Source organism: Tiliqua scincoides, chromosome 2, assembly GCF_035046505.1.
Source record: "Tiliqua scincoides isolate rTilSci1 chromosome 2, rTilSci1.hap2, whole genome shotgun sequence".
Taxonomy (NCBI): domain Eukaryota; kingdom Metazoa; phylum Chordata; class Lepidosauria; order Squamata; family Scincidae; genus Tiliqua; species Tiliqua scincoides.
This window is the reverse complement of record NC_089822.1, coordinates 260120131-260139151: the sequence shown is the minus strand read 5'-3', so window position 1 is coordinate 260139151 and position 19021 is coordinate 260120131. Positions and strand designations below refer to the sequence as shown.

General features: G+C 49.9%; 1 protein-coding gene across 1 annotated transcript; it reads right to left on the bottom strand.

The window, feature by feature from the left end:
• Window positions 1-303: 303 nt before the first annotated feature.
• Window positions 304-18273, bottom strand: LOC136640416 (zinc finger protein RFP-like). Its single transcript, XM_066615536.1, has 8 exons — window positions 17811-18273; window positions 10591-10686; window positions 9421-9651; window positions 7860-7882; window positions 7328-7446; window positions 4252-4872; window positions 2973-3083; window positions 304-2277 (listed from the first exon to the last, which is right to left on the bottom strand). Exons 1-8 carry the CDS (start codon window positions 18252-18254, stop codon window positions 2189-2191), a joined length of 1734 nt encoding a protein of 577 aa, XP_066471633.1. The 5' UTR covers window positions 18255-18273; the 3' UTR covers window positions 304-2188.
• Between the last annotated feature and the right edge of the window lie 748 nt (window positions 18274-19021).

Genomic DNA, 19021 nt, shown 5'->3' with positions numbered 1-19021 from the left:
ACAGCACTGGCCTGTCTGCACATTCACCCCCACCTGAGACGTGCAAGAACTCTGGAGCATTACAGACCTGAGCCACATATTAGAGAACAAAACATGCACCCCTGGCCTTAGTGGGGAGGGCAGCATCTAGCAAGTTCCAGCCTGCTGCCTCCACAGATCTTAACAGGCGCATCTCTAATACACAGCGTTGTACTTTCACACCTCTATCAATTAAGTCTGAAGGAAGTCACAGGCAACTTAGCTGAAATTTGGAAATAACATTTTATTTTGTTAAAAAATATTTTAATTTAGAATCAGGCAGGCACACACATACACACTTACAGTCATCGCTGATGTGTCCAAGGGATCTGATCTGGCAACAGGCTCTGCACCTTTGAAGGCCAGCATTAAGGGCCAGGAAGTGAAATCTTTTCCTGATACACTGCTACGCCACCCCCCGACTGGGGAGAGAGGAGAGCCTCATGTGTGCCCTGGGACTGAAATGCAGCAGTTCAGGAGCAGTTACTGCCACTCTCTCACTGACAGACTCAGCTAGAGCTGCTTGCTGGGGGAAGCACCCAAAACTCTTCACTCCAAGCAATACTCTGGAGCAGTGAGAGAAGAAGCCCTGCCTCTGCATCTGGTGGGTGCAGAGGCAGGGAGGGGCTGCCAGTCTTTTCACACCAGGCTTGCACAAGACACGTAGCCCTGCAGCAGTGCTGCCATTCACACCCACTGAGACAGGGACTGTCTTCCCTTGGAGAGAAGCATCCCCAAAAATGTTTACTGCAAGTCTGGCAACACCTCACCACATACCAGTCAGTTCTTCCTTCAAACTCGAATCAAAGAGCAATAAAAAAATTAAAAAAGGCACCACAGTACCATGAGCAGCAAGAGGAGGTAGGTGCTTTAGGGGAGCCCCCTGAATGGCAGCTCCCACCCTCACCAGAAACTCACGGAAACAGGGAGAAGTTTGTCGTCATCATCGTCCCCACCTCCATGGGGTTTCAGAGAGAACATAAGAACAGCCCCACTGGATCAGGCCATAGGCCCATCTCGTCCAGCTTCCTGTATCTCACAGCGGCCCACCAAATGCCCCAGGGAGCACACCAGATAACAAGAGACCTCATCCTGGTGCCCTCCCTTGCATCTGGCATTCTGACATAGCCCATTTCTAAAATCAGGAGGTTGCACATACACATCATGGCTTGTACCCCGTAATGGATTTTTCCTCCAGAAACTTGTCCAATCCCTTTTTAAAGGCGTCCAGGCCAGATGCCGTCACCACATCCTTTGGCAAGGAGTTCCACAGACCAACCACGCGCTGTGTAAAGAAATATTTTCTCTTGTCCGTTCTAACTCTCCCAACACTCAATTTTAGTGGATGTCCCTGGTTCTGGTGTCATGTGAGAGTGTAAAGAGCATCTCTCTATCCACTCTGTCCATCTCCTGCATGATTTTGTATGTCTCAATCATGTCCCCCCTCAGGCGTCTCTTTTCTAGGCTGAAGAGGCCCAAACACCGTAGCCTTTCCTCATAAGGAAGGTGCCCCTGCCCAGTAATCACCTTAGTCACTCTCTTTTGCATCTTTTCCATTTCCACTATGTCTTTTTTGAGATGCGGTGACCAGAACTGGACACAGTACTCCAGGTGTGGCCTTACCATCCATTTGTACAACGGCATTATAATATTAGCTGTTATAATGAGGTCCTTTGATGAGGCTGGCAGCAAAAGTGTTTCAATGAGGGGCCCATGGAGAAGCAGCCGGTTGCAAGATGGACTCTGGGAAGGGTGCCTCACCCAATGGAGAGGGTGTGACTGTAGTCTGGACTTGGGGCTTGTAATGGTGGTGCATGATTTCATCTCCGAAATAAAGGCTTCCACAGGCTCATGTGGGTCACTGGCCAGCATTGTGGCAAGGTCCAGGGCAAACAGCACTGACAAGAGAGGGGCAGGGAAGAGGAGAGAGAAAAAGCGTGATGAGACAAGGCTTCTGTTCCTACTGGGAACATGCAGGCAGAAATGACTTTGTTCCTCCTGTCTCACTTGAGGGGTAAATGCCACCCAAAAGGCTGCTTCCTGAGGATTTCACAGAAACAGACACCCGGGCTAATCCTGCAGAGGATGGACACTGGAACAAGACTCCCTTGGTTTATGTGCCCAGACTGGGCATCTAAGCAGCTTAGAAGGGAACTGAAGTCCAGTTGGGTTATTTCCTATGGGTATTACGTCTTAGGGGCAGCAGCAGCTTGAGGTGCCTTGTCTTGGGTTCAGTCCCAATGGTGGGAGTCGTTGACCCTGGAGGGACACATAAGGAAAAAGTAAGCCCTTCTTAAGCACCACCAAAAGCATCTGTCACTGCTGTTCTTTCTACATTGAAGAAACCAAGTGCATTCAGTCCTCTATGGTTGTCCATTAACTGATTAAATTCGCCTAAATTTAAGTAAGCAAAATGTTCAGAACATAAGGCACGCTTTGTTCTTTAATGCTACATGCCTCATCTTAGAAGAGGGGCTGCCTGACTCTGAGGAGGAGACACTTCTTAAGCATTAAGAAGGCCTGCTGACCAATCAATCAGGGGCACATGTTCCATTGATCCTGATCTGAGATATGGGCACTGAAGTCTTAAGGACTTACCAGTCCCTGCCTGGCTTCCAGGATCAGCAGAGCCTAGGAACTTAACTACTGTGCTATAGGATGAGAGGAAGGTATCTTCTTCCACAGCTCCCCCCAAAAAGAAAGGCATCCCTCTCATGAGAGGGTCAATCTTGACTGAAGATATTATACATTAGTTCACATCTTATTTTAAACATGTTAAAATTGAGCATCTGTAGCCCAAACTGTACATAAAAGAGCCATTTGTGTTTTTCAGCACAGACTTGGGTCCACCCTGCGGGGCCAAAAAGACAGGAGGATATCTTCCACCCAGCTTCAGCGCTGAGTAGTCTGTGAGGGTTGTCATTGACGCCCTCCACAACATCTCAGGCTCTTACCAGAAGTAGATCCAAAGGCTGAGGTGATGGGGTTTCTGAGGGAAGGGGGTCTGCCTGCTGTGCCCCCTCCTGGGGTAGGCAAACCCTGCCCAAAGGTGGGTGTGGGAGCTCCTGGGTGACAAACAAAGGACAGAAAATCTGTTCAGAGCATGCACATCTCAACCGCCCCCCCCCCCACACACATATTTCTGTTTCTTTTTTCAGGGCCACTTTCAGAACTGGAACACCCATATTGACATGTTTAAATACAGGAATAAAGAATCCTCAAACAGGGAACATAAATTCAACAGATACACCTACCACAATATCCCATCTCACATTCTCAGGCCTAGAAAACTACTGTGACTGGAGCCTGCCACTCTCAAGAAGTGTTATCTACCCTCTCAGAGATAATAAATATCATCCTGTGGCTCACTGGACAAGCCAACATTAGCATGCGAGGATTTTCGGCCCTTACAATTCAGTCGAGGTCAGAGAAAGCAGATGGTACAAGCACCCCAAGAAACCTTGCCTCGAAGCAAAGCTCTGAATGAATACCAGCATGGTACATTTGACAGTATACTTGCCCAGAAGCAAGGTCCACCGAGTTTGAGGGGGTTTATATACAGGAGGACGTGGACAGGACTGCAGCCACAGAAGGTGGTATCAGGGTGGATGGGTGCAGTGGGAAGACGATGGAAATATAACAGTCTCTGTAAGGGGTGGGTTGGACTGCATCAAGAGAGACCCATGTGGCAACAGTTGTGCCTTGGAATGCAGGAGATATGCTAAGGCTGGTGCTCAGGGATGGACTTCTCTTTCTGCTCAAATACTTTTGGCTGCTGGAACATCTTTCTGAGATATCGCCAATACACCCAAACAGCCCAGACTGCCACTTCAGGTGCCCACATGGTCTAGGGTACTGAAGAACATCCTGGAAAGCCAGCAGGTGATGCCAAGGGGATATAGGACCCTCTCAACCAGGAAGGAACTTTTACCCCTGCTAACTGGGTAAGAGGCACTTTTTCAAGTGGGTGCTCCTTTTTTTAGCAGGAGGAGAGTAATTGGCCCACCTCACCCCGGCACTGTCTGTTCTAGTGGCTGTCTGCTGGTATTCATTTGCATCTTTTTAGATTGTGAGCCCTTTTGGGACAGGGAGCCATTTAGTTATTTGATTTTTCTCTGTAAACCGCTTTGTGAACTTTTAGTTGAAAAGCGGTATATAAATACTGTTAATAATAATAATAATGAACAAGTGCCCACCTGCATCCATCCCCAAACCCAGCCCTCCAGGACTCACCTCCAAAGGCCGGCTTGCTCTCATGAGTTGTGCCAGGAATGCTGAAGGCAGAGGGGGCACCCTGGTTCTGGCTGCTCAAAGGAGGCTGTGCTATGGATGAACCAGAGGGGGGTGCTGCCTCACCCTGCCCACTGCCAAAGCTGAAATCTACAGCAGGGCCTCCTGCACTGCCACCCACAGCAGCGCGGAGGCCACAGGCACCGCCTGCTGCTGCCAGCTGGTTGGGTGCCCTAAAGGTGAACTGAAAGGGGGCGGAGCCACCAATGATAGCGCCTGCATCACCGCTTGTTGACTGGGTGGCGGCTCCGAAGCTTGACACTGCAGATGTGGTGGCTGTCCCAAAGGAGAAGACGGACGTGGTCGCTCCAAACACTGGCTGGGTGCTTTTGGCACCAAAGGACACCAGAGGGCCGCTCTCTCCAAAGGGTGTCTGTGCGGTGCTGCTGCCAAAGGCTGGCGGGGCCACTGAGCCATCCAAGCTGAAACAAGCCCCAAAGCAGCTCATGGGGCCAAGGCCTGGCTTAGTGGCTGGCTGCTGGCCATCAGGGGCACCAACATCTGAAGTCACCTTGCTGGCACCTGCTCTGTACGACGAGGGTAGCTTCAAAGGGGCACCAACAACTGCAGAAAAAGCAGAGTGCAAATGTCAGTGGCACCGACTAGCTGCTATGAGGAGATAACCAAGGGCTGTTCCGATAGCACCTCTCATTTGTCTGGGGCAAGGGCGGGGACAAGACTCCCACCTGCGCATGCAACAACGAAACAGCCCGTGATTTCCTGTCCAGCATGGGATGGGGGAATCCTGCCCTTCCCCAATGGTTGGGCAAAATTCCCAGAGTTCTCTTATCTGCTCCTCCTCCCTCTCACACAGGTTAACTGCTAATCCCTGGGAACTAAAATGTTACAGCAGGCAGGTTTCCGACCTGGCATTAGAGTGGAAACTGCTACTCTGTCTTGGTGCAACAACCCACCTGCATCTACTCAGAATATGCCCACTGCTTAGAACCTCTGGACCCCTTGCAAGGTCTTTCCACCCACACCAGGCTCAGGTAGCTATAATTGCACTCCAGGTCTTCTGCTTTCTCTGCAATGTCCCTTCCTTGCTTCTACCCCTCCCTTCTCAATCTTAGTTTAGGGACTGGGGGGAAAAGAAAAAGGATTCCCTGAACATTTCCCCCTAATCAGTGAGCTTTTACTCTGTTTCTCTGAATGCACCCAATGCCAGCATCTACATTACTTCCCACAATTAGACACATCTACATCTGTTAGGATCAACAGTTATTCTCTTTATTGCCATTTAGGAAATGGGTATTTTTGGTGTACGGTCATCCCCTTGGTATCCATGAGGGATCCATTCCAGGACGCTCCACGGATACCAATAACCGAGGATACTTGTCTCCACTGAAATGCTTGGAAAAGGAGAGGGATCTTGGGGTGATGGTGGACAGCTCGATGAAAGTGTCGACCAAATGCACGGCAGCAGTTAAGAAGGTCAATTCTATACTTAGGATTATCAGAAGAGGTACTGAGAATAAAACGGTTAATATTATAACGCTGTTGTACAAATTGCAGGTAAGGCTACACCTGGAGTATTGTGTCCACTTCTGGTCACCACGTCTCAAAAAGGATATAGCAGAAATGGAAAAGGTGCAAAAGAGAGCGACTAAAATGATTACTGGGCTCTATGAGGAAAGGCTACAATGTTTGCGGCTCTTCAGTTTGCAAAAAAAAAAGATGCCTGAGGGGGGGACATGATTGAGACATACGAACTTATGCATGGGAAGGATAGAGTGAATAGAGAGATGTTCTTTATACTCTCACATAACACCAGAACCAGGGGACATCCACTCAAATTGAGTGTTGGGAGAGTTAGGACAGACAAGAAAATGTTTCTTTACTCAGCGTGTAGTTAGCCTGCTGAACTCCTTGCCACAGGAAGTGGTGATGGCATCTGGCCTAGATACCTTTAAAAGGGGATTGGATAAATCTCTGGAGGAAAAATCCATCATGGGTTACAAGCCATGATGCGTATGTGCAACCTCATCCACTGGCACTGGAAGGTTGGATAGGATTGGGCCCTGAGTCTTTTCTTTTGAGGGAGGTGCATACTCTACATATTGCTGATCCTCACCCAGTCTTTTATCAAATGGAACCCTGTGCTTTGTTTCTGGTCTCTGGGAGATGAAGTAAGGCTGCTCCCCCTATGTCATTAAGAGAGAAATCAGTATTCCCCCCACTTCCCACCAGCACCTTTGGTAGCAAGAAAGCAGCTACTCTAGCCTTATTCAGGAGCAAGTTCTTCACAGAGATAATGTATGCAAGATATAGCAGAATAGTGCCCATTCACCCTGCCCCAGCCAACGTTACCCCCTGCTCTTCCCACATTTGTCTGTAGAGGCAAATTGAGAGCAGTGAACAGTGACTGGGGGAGGTTCTCTTTCTGTGATTCAAGAGCATTCCACAGAACAGTTACATTTCATTAGTAGAGAAATGCCTAGAGGTACATCTGCCATGAATGCCCAGTCTCCCCACTTTTTTGCCTACTTCTTTCTCATTTCTACCCTGCCCCCCAGGGTCCCTTAGGAATGCTGTAGCCTCTTTTCTATAGTGGCCAACGAGGTGTTTCTGGAAAATCCACAGCTAGGCATAAAGGCAACAGATGTGTGGGTTGTCTCTTGGACTGCACACAAAGGTAGAAACCTAGAGTGGTTCCCTTGGCATAAGTATGCGAGATCTCATGGGATGGCTGCCTTCATGCTGCTGGTCAGAGCTCATGGAGCAAAGTCTTGCATGTTGGAAGATCAGGAGGAGAGGGAAAGAGGAAGCAAAATCTCCACAGGTCAGAGGGGACAAAGTCAAGGTCTGAATCGCCTGATTCCTAAACAATATGCTGCCCCCCAGTGTCCTGCAGGTGGTATGGCACCCATTTCCCAACAGTGTTTTTGTTTTCCACTCACTGAAGATGGTTGAGCCCATTTTCTAGGAATTTCTCCCCCCCCCCATTCTTTTCAGCCCCCTGCACCATGGCAAGTCCTGTCTAAACCTGCCCCGCATATGCATCCTTGCACACCATTACCTTGGAATTGCCTCACAACACCCTCCAGAAGGGGTTTTCTATCAGATAATTCCCTGATTTTGCTGGTCAGCTCAGGAGGAAAAGCCACAGGATTCTCAAATGCTTCCTTCTTCTCAGACCTAGTGGGGAGAAAAAACAATCTGATCCCACAGTCCATCCAATCTGGAATTCCTGACTGGAGCAAGAGGATAGCAAGGAAGAGAACAGCAGTACAGAAAGCTTGGAGACAGAGACAAGGGCAGGCTGTTGGTGCCTTGGGGAGGAGGCTTCTCTAGCTGTGGCAATGAAAATTAATATAAAATACTGCAGGTACGGACACACCTCAAGGTAATGCGTGACTGAGGGAAGGGGACAGAGGTCTGGCAGCCATGCTGGATGTGCAGACCGAATGTTCCACAGGGAGACCCTGAGTGGAACACTGGGGGGTGGGGAGTTCTACACACTCTCCCCAAGAGCCCCCAGAGAGCAACATTCTTCACAGGCCATTCCCAGCATCAGGAAAGAAAGAAGGAATTGAGTGGGATTCACTTACCTCTGCAAGGTCCTTCTAACATCCTGCAAAGAAAAGAATTGGAACTCAAGATCCTACCATTGGCAAATCAGTCTTTTTAGACCCTGGATAGAGGTGCTCTCTGGTCCTCCAGTGTTCAGTTGGCAGTGATCCATTTTCCATGAATCCACTTAAGGATTCATTCATTCATCCACTTAAGGATTCATTCACTTAAGGATTAAGGATGGAAAATGAATCCTCCACTTAAGGATTCATGGATTCAGCCCTTGAGTGTAGAGCTCCATAAAGTGTTTCACTAGTGTTTTGGCAACAAAAGGAGCTTTACAGCAGTCAGAACTGCAAGCTGCTATCAGGAGTAGCCAGGCTTCTATTGATAAGTGGCAATCACAGCCTGCCAGCGAAGCCATTACATCCCCTGGCATCAGTAAGTCAGTGTGGGGGTGGGGAGGGAGTCTGGAGGTGAGGGAAAGGGGTGGGGATAAGGCGAGGGTGGAATCAGGGCTAGAAGGGTGCAGTATTGACAGCAGTGATGATGCTGATATCCTATCCCCCTTCCAGGCCTTGATCTACCTTCCCAGATGACATGGACTTGCACCAGTAAAATAGCTGGCACAAGCCTGGATAGACCTGCTCTGGCACAAAAGTATTATCCCTGGGTAAGGGAACAAATGTACCCAAAGGAGCCTCCAGCATTGCCCACCAGCTGAATTCACTGGCACCATGGTTTCATCACTGGGGGGGGAGGGGGAGAAGAGGATAGGATAGGACTCTAAGAGGGTGCTTTGCCAAAAGTAAGAGCACAAAACACTCTTCCTTATCATGTATCTTCCATGTAGCCCTAATTCCAAGTGGCCTGAACTGTTGTGCATGAGCTTGTCTTTATCTACAGGAAACTGCAAGGTATCCAATCAATTCCTCCCCAGACACATTTCCCATACCCAAATGGATCTCCCCACTTCTATTTTATCCTGCAGTCCTTTCTATGGTGGTTCCAAGCTGAGACTGTAGACAGGCAAGAAATCATTTGGGTTCTGATGTTGCCTGTTCAAGACTGCCAGGGTCAATCCTATGCAACCACAATGCAACCCCAAGGCAAGGGAACAAATATTCCCTTTCTTTGAGGAGGCCTCTATGACTGCCATCCACCACAAGCACAGGATGCAGTACACACACCATTGACACGACTGCATCTGTACTGGAAAGCTGGATAGGGTTGGGCCCTCAATTTCCTTCCAGTGAACAACTGAGGTGAGATGAGTAAGAAGGAGATTCTTTTGATCAGGAAATCCCCAATGCAGGTGCTGGATGATCAACCTTTTCTGAATGGGAAAGCCCTCCCTCTGCAGGAAGTGGTGTGCAGACTGGGAGTCCTTCTGGATCCACTGCTGTTCCAAAGATTGCTAGGTGGTGGACATGGCCAGGAGCCTTTTGCCAAGCTTTGGTCATCTGGACCTGACCACAGTGGTCCATGCCCTGGTACCATCCAGGTTAGACAAATGTAAAGAAAACAGACTGGAACCTGCAATTATTGCAGAATGTGGCAGCCCTGGTGATTACTTGAACTCAGCAGATCAGACCTTACCTGCAGAAATTCACAGGTTGGCTGCTGACAATTCTCCTCCATCTCCTGGATGACATTTTCCAGAGTGGAGAGTTCCCTGCAGAGTCTGGCCACGTGCTCGTCTCTTCTTCTTGCAATCTCCTTCTCCACCTCTTCTATCTGGGCCAAAAGGATTTTCTCCTGTTCTTCCAGAAACTGGTGTATTTGTCGAAGCTCAGCCTTGGTCTTTTGTCTCTCTTCTTCTGTTTGATTCTGCAACAAGTAGATAGGAAGAAAAGAATGGAAGACCAAAGGACTGAGAGCCCAACCCTATCCCACCCAGCACAGGGCTCCAACAGCACCAAAAGGGCTACCACTGGATCCTATGCACACCAGGCCAGAACTGGAAGTCTCCTTGGGGGAAGGGAGTGTTCGCTCCCTTCCCCTGGGTAATGCTGCAGCAGCACCAATGGGCCTCCTTGGTTCTGCACCCACCTTTGAGTAGGCACAGGGTTGAGGAGGCCCATGTCAGGTTGCCTAGCCCAGGAGAGAGGACAGGATATGGCAGCAAAGGCTGCCACCGTCTCCACCCTCTCCTGAGCCCAATCCTCCCCTCCTCCGCCCAGTTCCGCCCTCTTTCCCCGGTCCCGAAATAAACTTCACCGCCATAGGGTGGCGAACCTTACTGCCAGCTGCTCCTGTGGCATCCTCTTCCAGTGCTGAGAACCCCCATCACTGGGTGCTGCAGAAGTGCCTTATGGCATATTTGCAACACCAGGAGCCAGCAGTACAGGCATATCACCAGTGCCGGGTCTGATAGGATCAGGCCCTTAGTCTGACTGCAGCACCAACAGTTAGGACAGGAAAGGAAGGGCATTCTGAGTTTTCAAAAAGATCAAATCAACATTCCATCATAAGAACATAAGAACAGCCCCACTGGATCAGGCCATAGGCCCATCTAGTCCAGCTTCCTGTATCTCACAGCGGCCCACCAAATGCCCCAGGGAGCACACCAACATCATGAAAGAGTTTCCTAAAGACTTGAAAGGGTCCACTTTCAGAACAGCCGTGCATAGAAGATGGGGCCATTCCAGCCATGGAGGATTAGAGCAGCGGAGCTGCCTCCTGCCTTTGGGCTCCTGCATGCTCTATTCCATGTCTCCAGGAATAGGTTCATGTAACTTTGAACTGCCCAACAATCGTGACACTTACCAGCAGGTCTTGGCTTTCTTTTTCTGCATCAGCTTTATAAGTCAGGATTTTTTCTCTTTCTGCCCTCAAGATCTTTAGCCTGCTAGCGATCTGATCCTGGTGAGAAATGAAAGTTCATGTTTAGTTTCTTAGAGAGATGACCGATATTCTCTCTCTCTCTCTCTCTCTCTCTCTCTCTCACACACACACACACACACCAATCCTATCCACATTTACCTGGGAGTAAGCCCCTTTATAATGAATCTTATTTCTTTGTAGACATGTAGAGAATTGGGCTCCAAGAGACAGGCAGATGGGATCAAGCAAACTGGACAAGGAGTTTCCTTGCCTCATATTGCAGTATTTTTCTGGTGCCCCCCGTCCTTTGGGGTCTTTATCCCACAGTGATAGAATTTCTATCCTAGTGGTAGATACAGTTGGAGCCCAAGTTTAAAACTCTGAGACAGAGATGAAGAACACATATCCCACCCCTCTCCAAAGCTTCCTTCAGCTTCACTGCTGCTTATCCTATGCTGGACAGAGCACATTGACAGGACAGAGTTACTAGACTCACATTTGTATGAGTGTGAAATCCCCAGTGCATTAATTCCAATGTCTTTTGAGTCAGTAATTCTTCACTGGAGGTTGTCTTAAAATATTTATTAAAAATGGTCACCAATGTCAGTCAAGTACGCATGTTTTTTTCCTTAGCCACTCACAATTCTCCCACCCTACTCCCAAGTTAAGATACAGGTCAATAATACAGCCCTAAGACAAATGGACACATAAGAGCAAGGAAACATTTACGATTATGAGCTACGCAAGCCTGAAAAAACCACAAGAAGAGCTCGTAAACATTTAAAAGTGGACACATTTGAATTGCCAGTAATTTTGTCTCAGGAGGAAAACAGAACTCCAAGTTGCCATAGATCTGTAGAGGAAATTGCACAGGATGTTACTGACAGTGGGAAAGCAACCTCTGGGTGGTGTTGAGAACAGCCTTCCAGAAGGACTCCTGGAGTTCAGTCCCCAGCACTGTCTTGCATTCTGCTTGTGGCACCTCACTTGTCTCCAATGAGCACAACATTCTGTTTCCAGCAGCCATTAGCCAGGGGCTGGTGTGGGTGTGTCATTTTTGCCTGCCCCATTTTGAGAGGCACAGCACCAGCTTGTCATTCATTTGTGGGACATGGCAAACCAATGGGCATCAGGTTCAACAGCGACTTACAATGTGTTGGACAAGACAGCTTTAAACAGTTATGCATATTGAATGTGCCTAAGTGAACCTTCAGGTAGATTTCACTTAATAGCTAGCGGTAGGCTGAATCTGCTGTTTTACTGTACATATTAGCTTTACATAACATTTGTTACTTAGCTGAGTGCCAATTTATGAACCCAGCCTCTGCGTGTGTTTCAATCTCAGCTGTTTGCAAAATTTTCAGCAATGGGACTGAATCCCATTTTTAATATTATACAGTGTGAATTTTTTTTTCCAGCAGGATGTGATGTCATTTAGCCAGGGAAGCCTTGTTTGGTTGTGGCAAGTCTAGGTGGCTCTGCCTAGTGCTGCCCTGCGATGACTTCCCCTGGGGGAGGGCAGGCTGAGGGGAGCCTCCAGGGCCTGGCTATGAGACCTCAAAGTCTACTTCAGGTCTGGGAGGGGAGGGATTTAGCCTTCACCCACCACCTTCTTCTCCCATGCAGGGGGCTGTCCTGACCCTTCCAAGCCTCCTTCCACCAGCAGGTTCCCTGGCTCCTTCTACCCAGCCTCCTTCTGGGCTTCTGAAAAGTCTTTCCTCTCTCACTTTAGACTCCAAAGGTCCCTTACTGAGGCATCAAAGGATGGTCAGCACTTTCAGGCTGACTGGGATGTCCCTGGGCAGTTCCCATAGCTGGCTGCTCTTCCAACCAGGAGAGCAGCAGGAGTGTGCCCCAAACCCAGGCTTAGTTGCTCTAGGATGAATCTGAACCTGTGAGAGTGTCATTTGTAGGAATTAGCTTGTTCACAGGCAGGAAGGGCTCTGAGCAGCTCCTGATGTTTGTAGGAGACCAAGAGGAAAATTCTAATTTTCTTCTTCTGTACTGTGGTCATTCCATGAAGATGAGGTGAGGGGGGCTCTTCATGGAACACCTGTTTCCTGCTAGCATTCCTGGGACTTGAGTAGCAGCCCAATCCTATGCATGCCTCCACTCCCTCTACTGCTGTCTCTTCCTCTTTCAACTTCCCCAAGCTACTTTTTTGTATAGGGGAAGAGGGAGCTTCATGCAGGAATGTGAGCAGAACAGTGACGTTTTGCTGAGGCCTTGGGGCGAAGCACTGTAAAAGACCCCCCCCCCCATGATGCTCCTCTTGATCATCTTGTTATGGTGTTTTGGGTACTGACTAAATAGGGTAACTGATGGGCATGGTCCCTCAGCCAGTGTCTGGTTTGATCAAACCATGATGCCACTCCTGGAGCAGAATCAAGGCCAAGAGACAACTCAGGGTAGGTTATGTCCACCTGTGACACTCTGTGCTTGAGTTCAAACAGGAGTGTTAACATAGTCAGGCACCCCTGCATCCAGTTTTTGCTCCACCCCTACTAATATGGGCCAGACACTTTAAATAAACAGTTGAATGGTGTTGATATATAAATCATCATGCACGGAGGAATGTGATTATATAGGACATGTCCTTAGGTAGAACCCACTCATGTTTTGTTGTTCATGCTGTACATAGTACATACACCAGCATAAGTCTTCCACCCATGTTTTCCACTCAGAATTACCACCATTCTTTTGATGCTGGTCATCTTTTGTTCCACATGCAAATCACATCCAAGGTAAAGCTTGCATTGTATCTCTACTGAACTTGATTGCTGTAACCACAGAAGTGGATTCTACTTTTGGAAAATACTTATGCATAAGATTCTTATGGAAGACATACAGCATACCCCTGGGGGCTGGGGGCCAAGAATAGGCCCTCAGTTTGGCTGTACTTGTCGTAAGAGGCGACTAAACAGCCACCGGGTAGATGGGACTCGTCAGCCTAGGAAGGCAGCTCATCTAAGAGAAGGAAACTCTGATCCCAAACCTCCACTGCCTTGTGGCTACATCCAGTTCTGGAAAAGGCTTCAGGAGTCAACCTCGAGGCAAAATCAGGAGCCGGAGTCCCTTAGGCAGTTCATGGCTGAACACAGTCACGTTCTGGCAACTCCTGCGACGCCGCTGGAACCAACCGTATTGGCTTCTGCCTTTCCATTGGACCATTCCAGCGACGTGGAGAGGGGGGATTTGCTGCATGGGTAACAGCCTATCCTCCATACCTTCTTTACCCAGGCTTCGCGCACTGGAGAGGACACTCCAACTTCGCCATACGGCGTCGGCACAATACGGGAAGCAGCAGTTTACCGGTTATAAGTCTTTGCTCGATTGGCGTAGAGCATGACGCCAGGGGCTGCTTCCGACGGTGGGAGAGATCATTGCATCTCATTGGGCAGCTACCGCCCGCCTTAAGCTGGGCAGTCCCCAGCCAGTAAGGTGTTGCCTCGCCACGGTCCGTTAACCTCATGGGGTGCGTGGGGTTTAGGGTGAAAACCGACAAGCGGATCGACAACTCTGCACCATGCAACAGAAAACAGAAAACTACTGCCCTAAAGCTGGGCACCTGGAACGTTAGGACAATGACACCTGGCTTCTCTGATGACCTGCAAGAAATAGACGATGCACGCAAAACAGCTGTCATCGACATGGAGCTGAGCAGACTGCAGATGGACATCGTCGCCCTTCAAGAGACTAGGCTGCCAGATTCCGGATCTGTCAAGGAGAGAAATTTCTCATTTTTCTGGCAGGGAAAACCACCAAACGAAACCAGGGAACATGGCGTTGGCTTTGCGGTCAGAAATACCCTGCTGAAATCCATCATCCCACCTACTGTGGGAAGTGAAAGAATTTTGTCCCTGCAGCTCCAGTCATCAGCAGGACCTATCACTCTCATCAGTGCTTATGCACCGACTCTGTCGTCTCCAGCAGAAGCCAAAGACAAATTCTATGATGACCTGGCCACCACTGTCAAGAAAATCCCTGTAAAAGAGCCATTGTTCATCCTCGGCGATTTCAATGCTAGAGTTGGTGCTGATAACAGTTCATGGCCCACTTGCTTAGGTCAGTTTGGCACTGGGAGGATGAACGAAAATGGCCAACGCCTGCTAGAGTTTTGCTGTCATCACGGTCTCTGTGTCAGCAACACATTCTTCAACACAAAGCCCCAACATAGAGTCTCTTGGAGACATCCAAGATCAAAGCACTGGCACCAGCTCGACCTGATCCTCACCAGACGCTCCAGCCTTCCCAGCATCAAGATCACACGCAGTTATCATGGTGCTGCCTGCGACACTGACCACTCCCTGGTGTGCAGCAGAGTGAAACTGCAAACAAAGCGACTGTATCACACGAAAAAGGAAGGAAGACCTCGCATTGATACCAGCAAGACCCGGGATCAGAGAAAAGTGGAGGAATTTGCACAAGCGCTTGAGGAATCTCTTCCAGGCCCGGCCGACGCAAACGCATCCAGCAGATGGGAACATTTCAAGAATACCGTTTACAACACCGCCTTGTCCATATTCGGCAAGAAGACCAACAAGGCGGCAGACTGGTTTGAAGCCCACTCTGAGGAGTTGACACCAGTCATTGAGGAAAAGAGGAGAGCTCAAGCAGCATACAAGGTCTGTCCCAGTGAGCGCAACCTGCAGGTCCTCCGAACTGCTCGCAGCAAAGTCCAACAGACTGCCAGGAGATGTGCTAACGACTACTGGCTCCAGCTCTGTTCCGAGATACAGATAGCAGCTGACACGGGCAACATCAAGGGGATGTATGATGGTATCAAGCAGGCCCTAGGTCCAACACAGAAGAAAATTGCCCCTCTGAAGTCTGCCACAGGCGAGGTCATCCAGGATCGGGCGCAGCAGATGGAACGCTGGGTGCAGCACTACTCTGAGCTATATTCCAGAGAAAATGTAGTCACCGAAGAAGCACTGAACAACATTGAGTGCCTGCCTGTGCTGGAAGAGCTTGACAGTGAACCAACCCTAGAAGAACTTCACGTGGCCCTGGACTCCCTTGCCTTTGGCAAGGCACCTGGAAAAGACAGCATCCCTGCTGAAGTCCTAAAATGCTGCAAAGAGATCATCGTCACTGAGCTGCATGAAATCCTCTGTCTCTGCTGGAGAGAAGGTGGAGTACCTCAAGACATGAGGGATGCAAACATCATCACGCTGTACAAGAACAAAGGTGACAGGGGTGACTGCAACAACTACCGCGGCATCTCTCTCCTTAGCGTTGTAGGAAAGCTGTTTGCCCGAGTTGTACTAAAGAGGCTCCAGGTACTTGCAGAGAGCGTCTATCCAGAATCGCAGTGTGGATTTCGAGCCAACAGGTCCACCACTGATATGGTATTCTCCCTTAGACAACTGCAGGAGAAATGCAGGGAACAACGACAGCCACTCTTTATAGCCTTCATAGATCTCACAAAGGCTTTCGACCTGGTCAGCAGAGACGGCCTCTTCAAGATTCTCCCCAAGATTGGATGTCCACCCAGGCTCCTCAGCATCATCAGATCCTTCCACAAGGACATGAAGGGCACTGTTGTCTTCGATGGCTCCACATCAGACCCTTTTGACATCCGAAGCGGAGTGAAGCAGGGCTGTGTTCTTGCACCAACCTTGTTTGGGATTTTCTTCGCTGTCCTGCTGAAGCAGGCCTTTGGAACTGCAACAGAAGGCATCTATCTCCGGACCAGATCAGACGGAAAGCTCTTCAACCTCTCCAGACTGAGAGCAAAATCCAAAGTCCAGCTGAAATGTCTGCGTGACTTCCTCTTTGCCGACGATGCAGCTGTCACTACCCACTCTGCCAAAGATCTCCAGCAGCTCATGGATCGTTTTAGCAAGGCCTGCCAAGATTTTGGACTGACAATCAGCCTGAAGAAAACACAGGTCATGGTTCAGGATGTGGACTCACCTCCCTGCATTACAATCTCTGAGCATGAACTGGAGGTTGTCCATGACTTTGTGTACCTTGGCTCAACGATCTCCGACACTCATTCTCTCGATGCCGAGCTAAACAGGCGCATCGGTAAAGCAGCTACCACGTTTTCCAGACTCACAAAGAGAGTCTGGTCCAACAAGAAGCTGACGGAACATACCAAGATCCAGGTCTACAGAGCTTGCGTCCTGAGTACACTTCTGTACTGCAGCGAGTCATGGACTCTTCGCCCACAACAGGAGAGGAAACTGAGCGCTTTCCACATGCGCTGCCTCCGACGCATCCTCGGCATCACCTGGCAGGACAAAGTTCCAAACAACACAGTCCTGGAACGTGCTGGAATCCCTAGCATGTATTCACTGCTGAAACAGAGACGCCTGCGTTGGCTTGGTCATGTCGTGAGAATGGATGATGGCCGGATCCCAAAGGATCTCCTCTATGGAGAACTCGTGCAAGGAAAGCGCCCTACAGGTAGACCACAGCTGCGATACAAGGACATCTGCAAGAGGGATCTGAAGGCCTTAGGGATGGACCTCAACAAGTGGGAAACCCTGGCCTCTGAGCGGCCCGCTTGGAGGCAGGCTGTGCAGCATGGCCTTTCCCAGTTTGAAGAGACACTTTGCCAACAGTCTGAGGCTAAGAGGCAAAGAAGGAAGGCCCATAGCCAGGGAGACAGACCAGGGACAGACTGCACTTGCTCCCGGTGTGGAAGGGATTGTCACTCCCGGATTGGCCTTTTCAGCCACACTAGACGCTGTGCCAGAACCACCTTTCAGAGCGCGATACCATAGTCTTTCGAGACTGAAGGTTGCCAATACATATACTGTGGTCATTCCAGGAAGCCAACTGAGATGGTTGCCTGAGGTAGCTGGTTAGTGGGGGGCAGAGAGGAAGAGGAAATGGGGAGGGAGAGAGGGAGTGTGACCCAGAACATGGGAGGAGCAGAGGCTGGCACTTCAGAGGCATGAAGGGTGGGGCATCATGAGCACATACTGTGCAGTGTGCAGATTGCACAAAAACAAGCACACACTTTAGGTCTGACAGAACAAACCCATGTGCATTTTGAACCATCCAGCCTCCCAGTTGTGGAGGTGGGTGATCCAGTCTGGTCCACAGATCAGGCATAGGTAAACTTCTGCTCTTTAACAGGGGTGCTCCTGCAACCCAACTCAGCTCTGCCCCACTTCCCTCCCCCATCAAAATCCTCATCCCTTTCCTACCTTGTACTCTTGGCAAGCCTCCTCCCAAGGAACCACCTTGTGACTTTCATGCTCCCTGGATGTGACACACACCAGACAGATGGGGGCTTGGTGGTCCTTGCAGAAGAGCTTCAGGGGCTCCTGGTGCTGCTCGCAAACCCCCTCCGCTTCACTGGCCCCTCCTTGGCCCCCAAGACGGAGCTTCTTAGCTATTTCCACCACGTTCTTCAGTGCCCGGTTTGGGATGAGGCTCTTTCTCTGAGCGGATCCTCTGCACTGGGGACAGGAGCCCACCAGGGCAGCATCTCCCTCCTCCTCCTCCTCCTCCCTCCAGCTCTGGGCCAGGCAGGTTCTGCAGAAGTTGTGCCCACACTCCGCGATGGTCACCGGGTCCATGAAATAGTCCAGGCAGATGGGGCAGGTGGCTTCCTCGCAGAGGTCCTGGATGTCCCCTGCAGCTGCCATGACTCCTGGCACAGGGAAACCGGAGTCACTTTCGTTTTCCCCCCTGAGTCTGCAGGGGGAGTTTCCCTTCCTAGAATCCACTCCGCGGATATGATCTCACCAGGACGTGAAAAAGTTGCAGCCTCCCGCTTTGCTGAGCTCTTTTTTTAAAGCATCGTGCCTAATCAGCCTAATTAGCACCTCTTTTGGAGAAGCATTTTCATCTGAAGTGAAATTTAACCCTTTCAGCCTCAAAGGACTGTTTGGCAGCCCAAGCCTATGCGTGTCTACTCAGAAGTAAGTCCCATTAGAGTCAATGGGGCTTACTCTCAGGAAAGTGTGGCTAGGATTGGGCTGTAAGCCACCGAGTGAACCACAGCACCAGGATCCAAGGAAGCCCCTCCCGTCCAAAGATGCTGTGGGGGGTCTTCTGCTGCTGCCAGTCCTATGCAAAGAGGAAGGGGGGCCCCCCCCCACAGCCCTCTGCAGGACACTCCAAACACGGTGGGTCTCATCAGAAGTCCTCTTGGAAGTGGGATGCTTCTCCTGGATCCCCTCCTGGAGCCTGCTGGGAGCTCTTTGCAAGGAAGGGACCTCAGCCTGAAATTCTGAAGCTGGTTCAGCCCATTCTGGCAATCAGGGTCTTGTCCTTACCAGTTGTGGGCACCCAAAGTATTACCCAAAGCAGCAGCCAGAGGGCCTCAGACCCAGACCCCGGAAAAGTCCTTCCCCTTCTGGAACAGGGACTGTACAGCCTGCCTGATCACTGAGCTTGCAGCTCCTCCCCT

Bases quoted from the DNA above. Each gene is read 5' to 3' on its own strand.
- LOC136640416 (XM_066615536.1), bottom strand. From the start codon at position 18,254: ATGGCAGCTGCAGGGGACATCCAGGACCTCTGCGAGGAAGCCACCTGC. The intron at 7,883-9,420 runs GTAAGGTCTGAT...TTTTCTTTGCAG, and splicing joins CAACCTGTGAATTTCTGCAG to GATGTTAGAAGGACCTTGCA. The intron at 2,278-2,972 runs GTAAGAGCCTGA...GTGTCCCTCCAG, and splicing joins AGCCTTTGGATCTACTTCTG to GGTCAACGACTCCCACCATT.